Consider the following 19619-nt stretch of genomic DNA (forward strand, 5'->3'; position numbering starts at 1 on the left):
TGATTGTCGGAACATTTTGTACAGACATTCATGGTGCCCAGAGGATGAATCCTCATGACTTTGGTGATGCCTTGACTTTTACTCTAGCGCCACCATGAGGTTGACTTTTGTGGTTTGGAGAGAAATGTCTCAACAGCTTTTGGATGGATTGCCATAAGATTGTGTTTTTCTCAATGGATACATTGCAATTACCTTGAATAGTTCAATTCTAAAATATATATTTTACTTATATTAAAGTCTTTTCTAACTTTATATATCTGTCTGTGCTCTCATAGACAGCTCTGGATGAGGGTTTGTGGCTTCAACAAAGTCTTCGTGAAGTGCTCACAGAACGAGATTTTCTTCTAAACTGCCTGGGAGCAAAAGTGACAAAGAAACTGGAGAAAAGTGCTTCAGATGCTCTCAGTGAAAGTACACCTGCACTCGAAAACTTATCTAAATGCCTGGTGAGTTTCTCCTCGGTCACAGAATTGTCCCATCCAACGTAACTATAATGATAAACATGCAAGGATTTTGTGGTAAATATTTGTGTTCAATTTAACAGGTTTCACAGATGAGTGAAGTTCATTCTAAAGTGGAGTTGGACAAATATTTGTCAGGCAGAGTTGTTGAAGAAACTTTTAGAAGTGAAAGTGACGCACCTTGTTTAGCTTCACCTGATGGAACTGCGGCCATGTTTCCTCCTGCTTCTCCGTCTGCAATAAACAGCGAGGAAAACTCTGAAAGTGATCAGAACGACAACACAATTAAAACCAAAGGTACTTTGGAAACAGCCAAAGAAGAGGTCCAGAATCAATTCTCATGTGCAGAAATTACAGATGTTTTCAAATCACAACAGTTAACATCAACTCCACCAAAAATGAACTCCAAGACTTACTATGTGCCAAAAGATGATACTGGCACATTGAACACTGATAGCAATCCTTTAAGCAGTGGGCACAAGATAGTTTCTGGAAATAACACTTTAATCACTCATAACAAGAGTTTAATAGATCGTCAAGACAACACTGAACCATTGCAGGAAGACATTACCTCAACCCAGGACTCAGAATTATCCGCTATAAGGACAGACAATTTCACACCCCTGGTTGGATCCCCAGCAACAAAGCCTGACACCGTCCCTCTTTCTACCCCTGAAAATGTGTCTGAACATCTAGCAGCAAAATCAGAGACATTTAAGGCAGTTAGCGATTCTCTGGAACAAGAGAAACACTGTGATGACCTCAGTGCAACCCCAAAGAAAGTGTTTTCAATAATGTTGGACATGGAGCCACAGGTCATGCAGAAAAATAAAAATGTTGCTGCCGATGCACTCAGGCGTTCTCAGGGAGCAGAGCTTTGTGATGCAAAGGTTAGAGACGTTTCAAGTAAAGGATTTCCTGAGAAGAAATCTGGACTCTTAATCAGTCCAGAATCAGACAAAACAGACGTGAAAAGCCTTCATCCAGCAGCACAATCAAAGACATGTAAGGCAGTTACTGATGCTCGAGAAACCGAGAAATACCGTGAGGATATCAGTACGAGCCCAGATAAAGTGTTTACAATAGTGTTGGACCTGGAGCTACCTGAGTTCCAGACACAGGACAGTGTTGGCGCCCGAAGTCCAGATGTACTCAGATGTTCACAGAGGGCAGAGCTTTGTGATTCACAGCTCACAGAAGCTTCAGCTATTGCTGAGAAGAAATGTGAACTCTTTACAACATTATCGAGTCCTGAATCAGATGAGACAGACTTGAAAATCCATTATTTAAAGAGCTGTGTCTTAAACGATTCTCAAGTGGTGGACTCACTGCCAGAACACCCCTTGGCGTTAGTTAGTACAGAATTGGAGGAGGTTGAGTCTACGAGTGCCAAATTATCATGCAAAGAAAAGTCAGAACGCCATGAATTAATGCACAATGAGCTGTTGAATTCCTCCGAATCATGTGGCACTGTTGCTGAATGTCAGCTCCCCGGCGCAGCAGGAACAACATTTCTGTACGTCAAACAAGAGGAGACGACGGATTTCTGTCACGCTAAAGAGCAAACAGTGAGCTCAGTCTTGTGCACTGTGGAGAGAGATGCCTTAACTGAAACACAAATACCTGCTAAACAGCTGACTGTTGCTGACACTGCACAGAGCACAGGTTCAGGGCAGTTGAAGATGGCAGAGGGAGACACAACAGAAGAAGCAAGTGACCCTGAACGCCCCAAGTCCAAACTTTTAAAAGTGCCAGAAAGACGAAACAAAGCTACGCTGCTATTTGAAGAAAGTAAATGGAAAGTACCTGCATCGCTGGAGGACGCAGAGGTGACACAGAGACAGGTAGATGTCATATTAAAAATAATGGATTTTCTACTTATCTTCTCTGAGTTATACTTCTTTTTCTTCTCAGAATTAGTCTTTTGTCCCAAACCATTTTGGATTATGACCCCTCAAAACAAAGCAATGTCTACCTGCCCTTCCTCACCTGTTGCCTATGTCTGCCACTAGTGAACAGTTGCACCAAAAAGTAATTTTCTTTCTCGCTTCTTCCTATAGGAAGAAGGAAAATGTGAAAATGTGAAAATGCACCCTGTAAATAATTGTGACCCCTCAAATGTACCTAGAATTAACTTGATCTTTAAATGTTTGGGTGCCATTTTAGCCTCCAGCATTAGTAGTACACAGTGGAGAGCTAACAGGAAATGAGAAGGCAGAGACAGAGAGAGACAGGGAGGACATGCAACAAATGTCGCAGCTGGACTCAAACATGCGACATTGCGATTTTATGGTCAGTGGCCAGTACACCTTTAAGCCACCAGGATGCCCTATTAAAGATCCTGATATATAACATGATCATTTCCAAAATCTATATCATTGATGATCGGAGCAACAAAGGTTATTGAACTTTTTGAATGAATTTGAACAGTAGACAAAGGTTTGTCACCTATGCTGGCAGAAGGGCAAGATGCCCCGGCTAAATCCACAGTCCTTTCTTTCCTAAATTGCACTTATCAAACAGGGTCTTCTGTGACATTTACAAACCATTCTTCATTCCTTATCTTACCTTCAATCAGAGGGTGTGTTCAGTGATATGTTGGTTTTCCTGACATTTTGCAAGTGTTATTTTATCCTAAATTATCCTAAACTTAGTTGCTTTTTGTATATTTATTCCTCCCACCATTTGGCATTTCAATGTTGAACTTTTGCCAAAGTCCATTCATACAGTTTTGGGTTTCATCTTTTTGAGGAACATTATTCATTCAGTGGAAAGAAACATTTTTCTCATGACAGATGGATGGAATCCATGTTGCATATTGCCTTGTTTATTGCACAGAATTAATTATTAACGGCACAAAACAAAATGATGCAATACAGTATGCAACAAAACACAAAATTGCATTTTTAACAGTGCAAACACTCCAACATTAGACCCTTAGTCGTAACAAAGAAAATCTACCAAAAAGAAAACATGGAAAATATAGAAAGCATCCTTTATCCTTTACGTTTCCAAGACGGATAAAACATTAGGTATGAAACCAAAAAAATGCAAAAAAATAAAGATGATGAGGCAGAAATATGACAGCTAGGCCTGCACTGACATATAGAAAAAAACAAAGGAAGTACCTATATTTACTACTAGGAAAAAAAAGCAAAGCATGCCAGCATTTTAGCTCTTTTCTTTGGCTTTTCTATCATCATGGGACCACTTAGAACCATACTGCCACATAACAAAGCAGATTTGCCTGAATGTTTTCATGTAGAGCCTTTCAATCATTAGATGTTTTACAGTACAAGCCACCATGCTCAAAAGGAATTGAGGAATTTCACACTAAGACAACCTGTGATTATTGTGAGTAATAACAGTGCACCTTCTCACTGTAAAAGCTGACATTTGTTTCCCCCTATGAATGCTGAGTGTCCAAAAATGTTCCTCCAAATACCAAAATATTTGAACTTACGAGACTCATTATAAATGTCCTGACTGAATTTGACTGCTGATTAAAGAGTGCTACGTTGGGGAAGTGAAGAAGTTCGAAGCTGCCCGATCAGAGTGGTCACAATTAAAGGGACAGTTCCAATAGAATAGAAAATAGAAAATAATAATAATAATAATACAGATATCTCAGAGTTCATGTAATTTTACAACTTACATTGCTAGAGATTTAACCGGAAATACAGGTACATTAATATAGTGTCCAGAATGCTGATGGCACTTTTGAGAAAGATATATTTGACTTAAACAGTAGAAGATATTGTTCTTTGTGCTGTTTTTCCCCAAAGCCAATCAGAAACCTGCTGTACTTTTTCAAATCCCCTCCCCGCTCTACCTGCACTGCTCCAAGGCACACCATGGTCTTGCTCAAAATATTTCAAAAGTCACCTTCCCATGTTTGTAATCCAGTAACCTAGCAGTTCATGTCATGTTGGTGTTTGGCCTGTCTGACCAAGTTATAACAGATCACTTATTCCTTAAAAGAAGCAAGGGAGGAATCACTTTATAGATAAATTAGAGTCCTTCTCCCTTGGGGCAGACTGCTCCCTGCTTAGGCACATTCTTGTGTTAACTGTACTGACTCGCCGAGCCACCGGCAACATAGCAATATTTAGCTCTGTAGAGCAGGAAGAGAACAGGATGCTCTTATTTTCTGTGGACAAACACAGGGAAGAAGGAAGCTAGAATGTGACACCACCCTGTCTTCTGTGCATGTAGCGTCAGATCCAAGAAAGCATGGAGCCTGAGAGGACAGCGCAGGACTTGACAGCTGATCTGCGGACCGGGGAGGCGACAGGTGGATCACCAGAGTCCTACAAACACAAGTCCACCATGCAGGATGTTCTGTCTGAGGTCCAGAGCTTGGTGGAAAGAAGTAACATTATAAATGTGAGTATCAACTGGTTAAGAAGAAAGAAGAAGAACTTGCTTGCCGCACTTTTCTCAAAGTTAGATCTACTGTTGCAAAACATGTTGTGGTGGGTTAAAAACTGATTTGTCACAGTCTGAGCTTTAGAGTGTGTGTACAAAAGGTTTCATTCTGAATCGATTGGAGGAATTAAAGTAAAAAAAAAATTAAAAAAAAGATTATTATTTCACAGTTCATGGCACTGATTTCTGTTTTCTGTAGTTGCACAATATTTTGAATGGACATAGAAATGAGTTGAGTTTTCTGATTTTAACAGCATAGCTTCAAGTATCCAAAAAGGGGAAGAGGTCAATTATAATTGCATTAAACAGAGACCAGATAAGAGCAGCAGTGTTTTGATTGATGTTTGTGTACTGTATATTCCCACGATGCTGCTGACAGGAAGGTCCACAGGATGGACCTATGAGATACAATGACTTCCTGCAGGGTCTCTAATGGGTCTAATTACTCACAGCATAACGTCTGTCACTTGCACAGTTTGACTCTTTTTTGATGCCAAGATGCCAATTTTGGAAAGGCTATTCACCATGAGGACATGTATAACTTTGAAAAAGCAGAAGACTAAAAGTAAACCAAGCAAACTAAGCTTAAAATAAATGAATGCAACTTTCGTAATCACTAAATGAAATCACTTTTTAAGCAATAATACCAAACATTCCCCAGGTCCAGCTTCTCAAATTTGAGGATTTTACTGTTTTTCTTTGTCTTATGTAATAGTAAATTGATACGTTTTGGGTGTTGGATGGTTGGTCAGACAAAACAAGCTATGAGAGCCATCTGCTTGTGCTTGAGGAAATTGAATCAGGCATTTTTTTGTATTTTCAGACGTTTTCCAGTCCAAACTACTCAGCAGATACATACAGTGTTTTAACGGCTTTTTGTTTCATGAATAGTTTATCACCCATTTTTATTGTCTTTGCAATCATAGCGGACCCCACACATTGATTTGAATTGGTACCTGAAGTCCTCTCCGTGTGAACCAGAGATTCGATTGGTACGAACTGTCCAAAAAGTTCTGGCATGTCGTTATCAACCAGCACAACTCGATGTGACCGCAGTGGCCAAACAACTCAAGGAGGCAGAGGTATGATCTGTTTAGCCCTTTTCCCTTCTTTATAAAAATGTACTTCATTTTGGTGCAACTGACCGTTTTTCCAAATGAAGTAAAATATAAAATAATGTACAAAAATGTCTGTCTGCTGTAGGACTACAGGCGCTGTGTGCAGGAGCAAGTGGCTACTATGAAAAGCATGAGTGGTGCCAGCATTTGTGACCCTGATGCCTTGAAAAGACTTGAGGGACAGTGGAGTGCTGCACAGCTGGATGCCTCTGCCACTGTGCAGGTGAAAGCAGCACAGCTGGAGCAGGTCAAACAGTACCACAAACAGATGAAGATCACCAGAGCTTTCATGGAGGTTGTAGCAGCTGAGAAGGACAAGATGAGTTTGTGAGTAATCCTTTGATGTAAAAGTGAGCTTTTACTTTAGTTAACATGAAAGGTGCAGTAAGTGATGTTAATCCAATATACTTTTTGTCAAATTCAGTGAATACCTCCTCACGGTCACCTAGCTCTCTATTTTCTGTGTGCGCTGAAAAAAACACGGTGTTAATACCATAGACTGTTAATACACAGCCCTGGCTGTGTAAATGGAAAACAAACAGAAAGGCACAAAACACTATTCCAGCCTATCAGCAACAGGCGGCGTCAGATGATGATAGGGGGGGAGGGGGGAGGCAGCATGTGAATGTGCCGGCCGGCCAGTAGTTCTGTTTGTGAATCTTGGGGGCGGAGCTTCTGAAGGGGGTGGGGGTTGTATTTGTTTGGCAGTTGAGTTTAAATATCAACAATAATCTTTGCGCAGCATCGCTTACTGCACTTTTAACTTAGTATTTGCGTATCTGAAAAACGATACATTCATATTATTTTGCTATGGTTTTTTCAGAAGTACTTTGGGAAGCAGTGCTCTTCAAGCTAACGAACTCCACGCCCTGCTGCAAACCATGGTACAGAAAAAAGACATGATGGAAGAGCTCCTACAGTTAAGTAGTCAATTGTCAGTCCACTTGAGCGACGCTGAGAGTTCAGGTGCTCTTCTCGCCCAGCTTGGAGATGTCCAGGAGGAATGGAGGCTTTTAGAAGGAAGCATCAAAAGAGCTCTGCAGCACGCCTCAAACTCCACCTCTCAGTCCTCCCTTCTAATAAAAGAGGCCGAACTTCTTAAAGCCAAGGTCGAAGCTCTTCGGAAATCCACCTTTCAAAGCCATGAGAGCAAAAGTGCTTTCGAATTTGTTTGTCTGACCACAGACCTAAAACTGTACAACCAGCTTTATCTGCACTTACAGTCCCAGTCAGATGGTCTTGTCCATTTCTCTCTGGGTCAGAAAGAGAAGGATGAGATCAAACGTAGCCTTCAGGAACTGGGGTCCCTGCTAAAATTCACCAAGAGCAAGCTTGACACTTCCACATACAGCTGTGGCAGCATTTCTTCAGCTAAGATCAACAAGCAACTACATGACCTGATCATATGGGCCAAACAGGCAGAGATACACATCTCTACTGGGAAAAAGTTAGCTCTTTTCCCCGAGGAGGCTCGTATTCAGATTGTCGAGATGAAGAAATTTCAGACTGATTTTTGGTTTCGAAGATCCAAGATGCAAGTAGAAGTTGAGATGAAAGATGTAGCCTCTGATGTGGAGAAGAAGGAAAGTGACCAAGTATTGAAGACAATTGAAGACCTGTATGAAGCCATTTCTGACAGCTTGGAACATGTTCTTGACACCATGAAGAACAATCTGCAGGAGAGGGAGAAACTGTTATGCCAATTTGCTAGCATAGATGCCTGGCTAGCAGAAACACATGCCAAAAGAGACCCCTGCACACATGTAGACAATGTTTCAAAAGATGACATCAGAAAGCTGGAGAGCGAGCTGAAAAGTCACAAATTAGCCACAGTTGAGATAGAGAGCCAACTAAAACTGGTGGAAGCAATGGCAGACAGTTGCAGGGAAATAGCTGTATGGTCAAGTCCAGGAGAGAGCCGCTACCTTGTCAACAGACTGTCAGGCCTTTGGACAGAATTAGACGGATTGCTAGCTCATGAGAAAGCAACCAGCTGGGAATTAGAGGAGCTGATTCATGAACGAACCACTTCAGATGAGGAGTTATCGACGATCCAGGCTAGCTTAAAGCAAATCTCCACAGATTTGGATCAGCAAAGGTTCCCTTTAACACAGGAAACCCTTTCAACAATTGTACATTGGAAGCACATGCTAATGGAGCATCAGTGTCAAGTGCAAGAGCTTCAGCACTGCCATGATGCCAGGCGAAGCTCCCTGCTGTGCACAATTGGGGAACTGCAAGACCAGTGCAAAGCTCTTAGTATTAATACCGTTGAGCAAGACAAATATCTGCACCTGAGAAGACAAATGGAGGAATCTAGGGACATTGCCAAGGATCAAATCCAGCGAGCCAAAGATAAAGCAATCAGTGTGGGTGAGAGGTTCAGACTAAGCCAAACACTCTTGGTCGAACTTCCTTTGGTGAAGACACAGTGCCAGGAAGCGGCGGACCAGTTAGAGGCCATAGCTCATGAGTTACACCCCTCTGAGCTTAATTCAGAGAGGCAGAGGATTCACCGCACTGTGGAAACTTTAGTCTCCTGGGAGGATTCTGTCACAGATGATGTCAAAAACCTAGAGACCAAGCTTCTGCTAGGTTTGCATTTTTCTTCCGAGCTTCCTGCCTTAATAGATCTTTTCCTAACAACAAGGGTGGAGCTGGAGGGAGCCGAACCAGTAAATCCAGATGAAAAAGCCCTAGATATTGCAATAAGAAGGAATTGGATTTTTTGGAGAAATATGGAGTCTGGGATGAGGATGTTGGAAGGTCTGGGACAGAAAGAAAAAATGAACTTAAAGAACTACAAAGAACTTTACTCTCTTAGGAATGCAACCATGCAGGAGTGCCATTTACAGATGGTAAGCTTACATATTAATATTAATCTATCCTACTATTGAGAATTTTTTACTTTACAATTGAGCCTTTTGTGTGTTGTTTCTCTAAACTGTGCTTGATCATGTAACATGTGTCCAACAGGAGATGTTATGCCAGGCGAGAGAATCCTTGAAAGATTACCAGTGGGCTGCTCAGGGAGCAATAGGCTTCCTTCATAATGCCGAAGCCACCTTCTTATCAGCCCCTGGAGGGTTTTTGGACTGTACTGAGGAACAAAGACAGACTCAACAGGCTCTAGAAGCTCTTGAAGATGGATTTCAGGCTCATATCTGCCACCTTTTGGATCGGGTGCCCCAACAACCCTGCCTGTCCCGCCCAAAGACTGAGCAGCTCCACATCAGCATCCTTAGTCAGCTGTTGGTGGGAAGAGCCATGCTGGAGGCCCAAGCCCAGCTCAGGCTGGAGTCCTTGCAGAGGTACTGGCTGTTCTTACCTCACTGAAGTGCTTCTGTATAGATTTTGTTATGATGATTTTGGTTTCAAGTAAAAACACCTAAAAGTCAAATTTCTCACAGGTGTGAAATAAGACAACAAAGCCACAGGAAGTGCCACGAAGACATACGTCAGCGTCTTTCAGGGTTTGAAGCCAAGCTTTCAGAATGTGCTGCAGAACAAGTGACCTCGTATGACAAATGTGTTGCCCAACAAAAAGGAGCTACGGTAGGTTTGATACAGCACTATTTTGATGGTGACTAGCTAATGTCTCAGCATGCATTTGTCTTCATATATTGCACCTTCTTGAACCTTGCATGTCATAGATTTTGACAATTTACACTTGTTATCTTTTAAGCCATGCTGACATAATTTCTCTATGGATGCCTCTTTGGTCCAGACTGAAATACCTCAATTTCTTTTTACAAATATTCATGGGCAACAAAAGATGAATCCTGCTAACTGTGGTGATCCCCTGAATTTTTCTCTAGCGCCACTTGATGGATGGATGGCATGCTGACGTTAGCATTTAGCTATTAAAGCAGCTCTTTGCCTAATTACAGCATCAAAGAGCTGCTAGCATTTTGCTTATTTGGTGTAACATGTACCTGTCAGAGGAATGCACTGAAAAGTGTGACCAAAATGTGGTACATGTAAAAGAAATACTGCCTAAATCAAACTTTAATTTGAGCTTCATTTCATCTTCCCATAAAGCTTCTGATGGAAGGTCTCCGCAGCCTCGCAGGTAAGATAGATGAACTGAGAGCTGGATGTCCGATGCAGGGCTGTGGGGTTGGAAAGGATGGTGAGCTGGGTGCCCTCTGGAGGCGCTGGGTATCATTACGCCGTGGTGTCGGCCTCCTGATGGCACACACAGAGCAGAGAGGAGAGGAATGGAAGGACATCACTACAAGTGTGAGTTTTACCAACAACAAATCATTTTACAGCTTTTGCATCTAAACATCACCTGATGTACTCTAACATAAATTAATTAAAATTTTCCGGCTGTTAAATGTGCGCGAGGTTACAGAACTGAAGGATTAGTGCTTCATCAAGCTACAGTGTGTCACTTTTTGTTAGAGCTGCTCTCAGAGTTCCCACTTTGCCTTTTTTCTTAGAAACGTTTTACTATGTTAAGTGACTTCTATTGCTTTCTGAGACAGAACTAGGTTATTGCAGCATAACATACATGACATAAAGCACAGAGAAAAGTAAAATGTAGATATACTGTGGATTAAATTCTATTTTCTTTAGATTGAGCAGTGTTGCAGCTGTTTGGCAAGTCTCCAGGCTGAGGTTCCCGACTCCTCCACCATGATCTTCACTCAAGAGGAACCCCTGGAGCTTCTGGCTCAGGCTGAGATGCAAAAGGCTGGGCTGGAACAGGAGCAGCAGGCCTTAGCTTCCCTGGCGCATCGACTGGAGCACGCCCTGAGCTTATCTAGTTCCCAGGAGCCCATCAGCCCTGGACCTGTTGGCAAAACACTAGTGAAGATCCAAGAGAATGTCAGAAGGTGGGATTTATTCAGTATACGTGTGGAAAGTGATTACTCATTAATGTCAGAGATGCTGATATGATACTGTTCTCCACAGCTTGAAAGAGAGAAACCTACTGGTGGTAGCTGCAGCTCAGGCAGAGGAGAAAGAGAGAGAGCAAGTCCGAAAGGAGATAGGAGAGTTGGAGAAACACATATTTGCCATTCTTTCCCCACTGGAAGCCTGTTCGAATCCATGCAAACAACAGGTCAGGCTCCTTTTTATGTTTTATAGTCCAAGCTTGAAAACTGCAGCTTGAGATTTATAAGAAGGCAGTTGAAAAGCAAACTAATGACAGACAAAAACTTGTGTCTTTCAATCTATTTTACTTCTGCTTAGAAGGCCTTCGCAGTGCCAGTGAGAAATATACATACATTTTTATTCAAAGGCCTTGTTTTTGTCAGTTGTAGCTGCAGACCACATGTAGCTTCAATAATTAGATTAAAGACCGTAAGTGGTCTTTTCAAGTCAACGTCAGTCTAAACTGTCTCAGTTGTGAGAAATCAGCAGTAAAGTGTTTACTGTCAGTCATCCTTCTCATAAAGAGCATACTATACTTGTGAGGGTCTACTGTAAGCTTACCTTCAACCTTTAACTGGAAAATGAGTTAAACTAATTTAGATAGAAGGAGGTTAGAGCTAAACCCCACCTCTTGTAGTCTCTCAGTCTTTCATATATCTTGTCCTTCTGATTTTATTCCCGTGCATTCAGGATTTGATCTCCCAGAAGGCCAAACTCAAGTGTATCGTGGACAGTGTGCAGAGTCGGTACGCTGAGATACCAGCTGATATCAGCAGAAGGTTACAAGAAGTCCAGCTGTCTGTCCAAAGAGAAGAGGAGAAGGTAACTGGACAGGAATTCATCCATAGTGTCACATGAACTATCTCCCACCAAAACCTGTTACATTTCTTTAAATGTGTGTTTGTGTGGTCATTCTACAGCTCATGGAGGAGAGCAACCCAGTGCGGAAGCTGGCTAGTCAAGTGGTGGAGTTGGGTTCTGGCCTGGAGAATGTGAAAGCGTTACTGGAGCAAAGAAGTCCAACAGTCAATGACGCTCAAAATGCACTCAAGGTGTGTGTGTTTCTTGGTTTATGTTTGTGTCTGTGTCTGTGTGTCTGTTGTGACACAAACCTGTTGATATGCATGAGTGGAGAGTTTGTACATGTTTCTATATTCTTCATGAATGTCTCGTAAATGTGTTTTTAACTTAATTTATTTATCTTTTGAATAAATCACTCTTTACCGGTATAAAAAATATAAAATTTTTCATTTATCACTTTTGAATTTCACATTTACTTTGAACAGTTAGCATAAATGACTTTGAGGTAAAAATCTGATGTTTGCACACACAGCTGCCAGCCACTTACATTAGCCTCAACTAGCTACAGTATGTTAGCTATTGTGCAAATGTATGCAGGTTATAAGCAAAATTACAGTGTAGAAAGGTTGCAAAACTAACACAATACTAAACACAAAATGACAGACTAACAGTGTCCAAATGATCACTTCCAAGTAACAAAAGTAATACACAACTTAACAACAAATTCACTGAAACAGCCTCTGCTTCCTAAGACTACTTGTCACTTCAAAGCTACTACATACTGGTACACATTTGTTCTCCAGCATGTGTGGGATGAGCTGGATGCATGGCACAGCCGCCTGATGCTCCTGGAGAGCGAGGTGCAGGATATTGCGGAGGAGCACCCTGATCAAACCCACCTACTCATGGACCAACTCACCCAACCACTGCAGCTCTACCAAAACGCATCACAGATGGCCGAGCAACGCACCGCCTTCCTCAGCAAGGTCAGGAATACATACTATGTTATATTTACACTGTAATGAATGCAGGAAAAGTGGTGATGTGAGGCCATGGAACAGGAACCGTTGGTTTGACTTATTATGTATCTTGGAAATGCACTACATGGAAGGGGGGGATTTGTTCATGTTGCGAGTTTTATGTTTTGTATTGTGTAAAAATAAAAAAAAAATAAGGTATCATCATTGTGGAAGTGGCTTCTATAAATGTGTTCAGAAAACTTCCATTGTGCTTTCTCATATTTTTCTCTACTCCATTGTCAGATCCCAGCCTGTCTTCAGGAGTTTGAAGACATTCTATACAGCGCCACCTGCTGGTTGGACGAGGCCCAGTCATGGCTCAGTGCTCCCTGCTCCTTCACAACAGCCAGAGGCCTCCAGAATCATGCAAACTCCCTTCAGGTCAGTGGAACCAAGTAACAAGCAAACAAACACAAAACAACCTCTGATACTGTTTTTTTTTCTCTTTATTCTGATATTTCGTTTTGTATTTTATCCTAAATATGTCTGTTTTGTTTTGTGCATTTGTTTTACTAGAACACATATTTTCTGTGATGTGTTTTCATTGATACTTTCGTCATTGTGGCATTTTTGCACACCCTGCGTACATGCTATATTTTGCTTTATTTATTTATTTTAACAGTTTATTCATTAATAACGTTACGTTTAACACCCACCATATAGTATAGTTGTCTTTAATGTATCTCATCACTATTTCCTACTGCACATGTCAGGCTTTATCAGTCACCCTAATATACATGATTCAAAATGGACCACAGGAGAGTTATTTAGCCCGGTGGCAAGTGTCTTTTTTCAATGAGGGCCCAATTGGGCCCAGTCAAAGAGCATTGATGTAGAGCCCAATAGTTTCTGTGATAACAGAATCATGGAAGGAATCACGAAACTGAGAATTAAAAAAAGCTATAAGACAGATTTCATAGGGCCCTACATTAAGTCAGTGCTAAAAGCTAACTGGAAATTTGAAAATATGACTACGTCTAAGATTCCCACCGAGGCGCCCCCTGTAACTAGTTTTAAAAAAACATGTTAAAATACTTTTTTTTTTTTAAATCCCAGTGGCTTAGGCCTAGTGGGGGGCAATTTATGCCTGGTGGGCTTGCAATACACTGGGGGAAATCCTGGACCACAGTATCCACAAGCACTTTCACATATGTCATTGTAATGATAACTTTCATTTTAAATCCTGAACTACAGCTGGTCCTGGACGACTCTGAGAGGATCAGACACACCCTGCAAGACTTCAGGCCAGTCCTGGATGAGATCTCTACTGTGTGTGACATCAGCACCCACGAGGAGAGGGTGAAACAGAATGACCAACAAGTCCACAAAATGCAATGCAAGATCCTAGAGCCACTGCAGCAGCTCAAGCAGACTGCTGTGGTAAGAATTTACAGAAAGAGAGGAATGTCAGGTTGTTAGTGACCCTAAATGGCAGTGAGAGGACACCAAGGACAAAAGTCCCCTGACAGAATGAAACCAGGGATATTGTGGCTACACAGCGTGCACAGCCGAGGCTCCAATTTTATATAGTTTTTACATAATCTTAACACCACAAGACAGTTTTAAGAGCAGTTATATTATTGTACTGTGTATGTGAAATCTTGATTTTAGAGTTACAAGTCGCTGAAAAACTTGCTGGCAATCTTCATTTCAGGTGGTGGAGTCATTAGAAGCAGAGCTGAAGATCATGGAGAAGAATGTACCGAAGATCAGAGCGATTTTATCCTCCGCCGACAACTCCAGCGTTACTCTGACGGAGCATCTTCACAACCGACAGGTGATATTTTTTAGTTCAGGTGCATGTAAAATAAGTTAATCAATGATGATTTATAAGGATGTAAAATAAAGAAAAACATCCTTTTATGAGCAAAGTAATGCACCCTGACTTTCAAATGTGTCAGTCAACCATATAACATATATTGGTTACTTTTTCTATGCTTCCAAATTTAAATCCTGACAGTACAGACATACTATAACACTTAACATTTGTTCTGTTTTCTAAAATATAAGGGTAACTAATTGCAGTTTTCCGCCTTCCTTTCAACAACAACATGTTCAACAACAACATGTCATTAAAGGTTTTGTATTGCAGCTAGTCTCACATTGCCAGACCTTCCTCCACAGTGCTGCAGAGGAGGGTCTGGCTAGTCCACACAGCATTCCGAGATGGGAGAAAAACGTTATTGGCATGTCTTTAAACCAATCACAATCGTCATGGGCGGTGCCGGTGCTGCTGCAAAATAGCCTCAGGAAGGAACTTGTTTTGGTGGTAACATGTGTACGTTCAAAAGTTGTTTTAGTCGTGCAACAGAAAACTCAAATTGGACAGATTGTCTGCTGGTGTCTGGATTTACCCTGCAGAGATCTGAGGAGCAGTTAACCATAGTCCTCATAAATCCACGGAGTTTAAAATTACAACACGGAAGAAAGAAAGCGTAAGGTAACGTACATCCGGCCGAAACGAAGGACATCCGGCGAAATTTCCGGCGGCAACTGAGCAATCCCAGAAGTGGAAGGTCGTGGATATAGACTATATTACAGCCGACTGGTACATAGGTCTAACCTCAGTATGTTATTCATATGACAAAAAGTCTGTCTTAACCAGTTTATTCTGTTTCAACCTAAAGGTGATCCTGGCCAACGTGCAGTCAATGCGGAGGACATTGGAGGAGATGGAAAGATGCAAAGGAGAGCTTCACCTCCCACAGCCATCAAAGGAGAGCCTGCTGGTTTTCTCCAAAGCCAGACTGCTCCTGCAGCCGCTTGAGGAGCTGGAACAACTCACCCAGCAACAAGCCACACTGCTGGAGGTACTGCATGAAGTCTGAATGCCACTGCACAAAGAAAAAACAAATGATTTGATCTGTTACCGTAGAAGAAAGGGAGGTATTTCATGAATACATACAATGACATATTACATGACATAAATAAAGCAATCAAGGATGTTTCTTGTTAGCAACAGGGAACTTTAGCTAAAGTGTGTATCGTTATGCAATGTTTCTTTCCAAAACACACTCAAGGTTGTTCTGTATCTTTGTGTTAATGGAACCATTGTGTTGATCTGGTATGTTTTTCTTCCGTTATTGTCACTTGTCACATTCTCTCTCTGTTTCTCTTGTTTCTTTGACCAACATAGAACAAGATTAGGGAGGAGGAAGAAACCTGTAAGGATCTTGGCATGACCACAGTCTTTGATACTCCTGAAGAAATGCAGCTGCTAGATAGATGCCTAGTCCAGGTAATAATAATCACGATCATAATAAGGTAGAATCCATCATCACACACCAGCTAAAACAATAACAGTGTGATGTTTGAATGTTGGAATGATCTTCTAATTAAACCAATTAAGCATTTCCCCTTTAATCATTTTCTGCTGATTTGCCACAGACCACCACTTTTTTCCCCCAACTGTTCTGGGAAATTAAAGTGACTGTCACCAAGTCCAGGATTCCTACTGGTTGCCGAATTTTAAAAGGTGTATTTTGAATAAGGAACATCAAGTAAAATTGGTGAATTCTTAATGGAAGGCAGGCTTGGTGACTATAATTTATTCCCTCTGTAATCTGAAATTGGTTGGACCTGCCTGGTTCAGTCCTGTCTCCCTAAAGCATGCAACGTACATTCTACTGAGCAGTGAGGCAGACTCAACTAAAATCCTTTATTGGGCTATTATTCTATTATTGTCCCATTGTGCAAACCCAATGAGTGGTAAACTGCATATTGTATGTTTTGCATGCCATACAGAACAATCATCTAGACTCAGTTTATCTTAGTTACAGTAGCACAGCTTTTGGATGGCTGTGAAATCACATTCAGATAACTTTAAAACTGCACATAGCAATTGAAAAAAAGGTTGTTTCCTGGGTAAGTCATTTATTTATTTGTTTGGTATAAATCTTCCCCAAAAATGTAACAATCCTTTCAATGAAATACGTTTTTTGTAACTTAACATACATTTCTCCATTAGACTCCATTAGTCAAGCCTTTTTTGTTATACAGTATAATTTTAAGCAGTGAAAATGCTTCATAAGAAGTACTTAAAATCAGCTTCCACATAAAATGAAAAGATGAAAGATGGTAAATAGCGCACAAATGAGTGGATGAGTGCTAATGGAGTCGTGGTAGTATGCATCCTGAAAAGCAACACTTCTCCTCACCGATATTGCTTAAAGTGCTCATATTATGCTTTTTGGCTTTTCCCTTTTGCTTTATTGTGTTATATATCTTTTTTGTGCGCGTTATAGGTTTACAAAGTGAAAAAGCCCAAAGTCCACCCCAAAGGGACTTACCATCTCCAACAGAAAACACTGTTCACAAACTGCTCCAAACAGCTCTATTGTAGTCCAGCCTTTACTTCCGTGCACGCCTAGCTGCTAGCATGGCACTCCCTCATACTCTGTAACTGACTAGCTAGCAGTACTTACTGTGCATGTGCGACTACCAACAAAGATGGAACAGAAGTGAGATGCCTCATTCTGTAGCTAAAACAGAGAGCTCAGCACACAGGGTGAAAAGAGGAGCTGCAGCAATGTGCAGTACAAGAAAAATATGGTGTTTTTTGAAAATTAAACCACATAAAGCTATTCTGGTACAACCTCTAAATACAATTATGAACCTGAAAATGAGCATAATATGAGCACTTTAAACATCACAATAAGGAAAGGTATGATCATTGAGGGACGTGAAGTCATTAGAAATACATTTTTGTTTAATTTCCTTGAAATCACAGTTTTGATTGTATCATTCACCGTTATCACTAAAAGCAGGAAGCTTTTGAGGTCTCTCATTCAGAGGAAGAGGAGGATGAGGAAAACGAGAGTTGTCACTCTTCGTCCTCTGACACACTAACAAGCAGTATGCCAGAGGTAAATCTGAAATATAATTACAGCTCAGGGGAGCATGTTTCTGGGTACCTCTTTTATTTTGGGTTTCATTCCAAAATGGCACACTCAACAGTGTCACTGAATTTGACCGATCAAAATCCTCACAAAGGAGATTTTGAAAATACACACTATACTAAATAGATGTGTTTTGGAATGAAACTAAAAATTTCTTTGGCTCCTTCCTCTTTTCCTCTATTTTCCCACCTATTTACATTTTGATTCACTTCATAATTTTCAACTCAATTGTTGCTTCTCTTTCCTGTGGTGTGGAGGGTTTTACCATATTTTTGCATGTTTATTTGAAGCTGTGTCAGGCAGGCACGGTCCTGAAACTGGATGAATCCACTCTGTCAGAAGCAGCTGCTTGAAATATGTTCCTCCTCAGAAACCTGTCCTTTCACACACACAACACACACACACACAACACACACACACACACACACACACACACACACACACACAGACACACACACACACACACACACACACACACACACACACACACACACAGATGCCATTTGCATTTGTATATTAATACGATTCATGTGTTAGGACCCAGAGGAAACACTCAACGCTTCAGATGTGCAACGTGAGGATGTTACAGAAATTAAGCCACTATCAGAAATGAAGGTAAATAACATTTTTCACTTCAGAGATTTGTTTGATTTGATGATTACTTTGGGAATTCATCACATTTGTTTTGAATCCTTACATTTAAATGAAGCCTTTCTTGTTATTGAATTTATTTCCTCATGGTTAAAGTACACAATTATTCAGATAAATTATTATGGCAGTAACGATGATAATAACAAATTATGACAGATTTTTTTTAATTCAAAGATGCGTCTGCCCTTGTCTTTTTTCCCTGACTATTATAGAGACTGGTCATTTTCAGTCAGTTCTTAATTAAAGCTATAATGCGTAGTTTCTGTCTCCCCCATGAGGAATTCTAAGTAATGACAACAAAACTGTTGGCGCGTCCACATGATACAAGCCTTACGTGATTGCGAACGCGCCCCCCCTCCTCCACACATTTGCCTGTAGCCAAGAGCTAGCCAGAGGACACGGAGGATCAAAAAAATATGATGGACTCTTCAGAAGAGGTCATTATTTTCACTCGAGCTTCTGCACGGGAAAGTCACCGGACGCCACAATCTTCTGAACATAGCCATACTGAGAAATACAGAGAGAGTTGTGTGGAGCTGATAGTCTTCATTAGCTTTGTAGCAACTCATTTGGCAACGGCTTGATTGTCTTTCAGGCGCTGAAGAGTATGCTTGGTCAGTTTTCCTCTGAAGTGGAAACAAGCTCAAAAGGTGCTGAACCTGGGTTTTCATCCGTGAAGCCTGGGCTTGATAGAAAAGAGTCTGGATCCATAAATCTTGAAACTGGATTAATAACAATGGATTCCAAAGTTGGCAAAGCATTTAGTCCTCAAAGTGTGACAGCTAAGCCACTCATCGTTGCAGCCATTCCAGCAGCTAAAGATGAGTTTACTGCTGCTGTCACACTCTGTCAACATGGATCACCAAAACATGAAACCCTTTTAACCGACCCTCTTGCAAAGTCCCTTCTTGGAGCAACTGCAGTGGAAGACACAAGACTGATTCCTGCAAGACCTAGAACTCCATTCACTGCCACAAGAGGATCTGATGAGTGTATAGAGGAAGGGGACGAACAACTGTCTTTGTCCTCAGCTCCCAATCAAGATCTGGTAAGTGTCTGAGAAAGAAAAAAGACGCTCTTTAAAATAAATTTTCAACTTTTTATACTTTTCAACTTTAAAATATATATATATATATATATATATATATATATATATATATATATATATATATATATATATGTCAGTGACATATATCTTTGAATGAAGAGAATGGTAAAAGCTTGATTGTTGACTCATTAAAACCCTGAATATAATTTATGTCTAATGTGATGTTTCCTATAAGTGACATTCAAATAATACACAACAGAAATCACAATGAATATATTTGTTTGTTTGCATTTTCCCTTGCTTCTCTTCTT

General features: G+C 40.9%; 1 protein-coding gene across 1 annotated transcript in view; it reads left to right on the forward strand.

Annotated features, from left to right (window-relative positions):
- Positions 1–19619, forward strand: part of LOC116066331 (nesprin-2) — a 93445-nt gene that overhangs the window by 32194 nt on the left and 41632 nt on the right. Inside the window, exons 46-67 of the mRNA XM_035995706.1 lie at positions 276–446; positions 545–2305; positions 4677–4847; positions 5816–5971; positions 6093–6334; positions 6831–8865; positions 8984–9318; positions 9418–9562; positions 10049–10249; positions 10589–10848; positions 10928–11078; positions 11582–11713; positions 11812–11943; positions 12496–12678; positions 12955–13092; positions 13906–14091; positions 14366–14488; positions 15339–15521; positions 15848–15949; positions 17475–17576; positions 18147–18224; positions 18856–19308. Of these exons, the coding sequence (XP_035851599.1) occupies positions 276–446; positions 545–2305; positions 4677–4847; positions 5816–5971; positions 6093–6334; positions 6831–8865; positions 8984–9318; positions 9418–9562; positions 10049–10249; positions 10589–10848; positions 10928–11078; positions 11582–11713; positions 11812–11943; positions 12496–12678; positions 12955–13092; positions 13906–14091; positions 14366–14488; positions 15339–15521; positions 15848–15949; positions 17475–17576; positions 18147–18224; positions 18856–19308 (7440 nt within the window). The remainder of the gene's footprint in view (positions 1–275; positions 447–544; positions 2306–4676; positions 4848–5815; positions 5972–6092; positions 6335–6830; positions 8866–8983; positions 9319–9417; positions 9563–10048; positions 10250–10588; positions 10849–10927; positions 11079–11581; positions 11714–11811; positions 11944–12495; positions 12679–12954; positions 13093–13905; positions 14092–14365; positions 14489–15338; positions 15522–15847; positions 15950–17474; positions 17577–18146; positions 18225–18855; positions 19309–19619) is intronic.

This window comes from Sander lucioperca, chromosome 19 (genome assembly GCF_008315115.2).
Source record: "Sander lucioperca isolate FBNREF2018 chromosome 19, SLUC_FBN_1.2, whole genome shotgun sequence".
In the NCBI taxonomy this organism is placed as follows: domain Eukaryota; kingdom Metazoa; phylum Chordata; class Actinopteri; order Perciformes; family Percidae; genus Sander; species Sander lucioperca.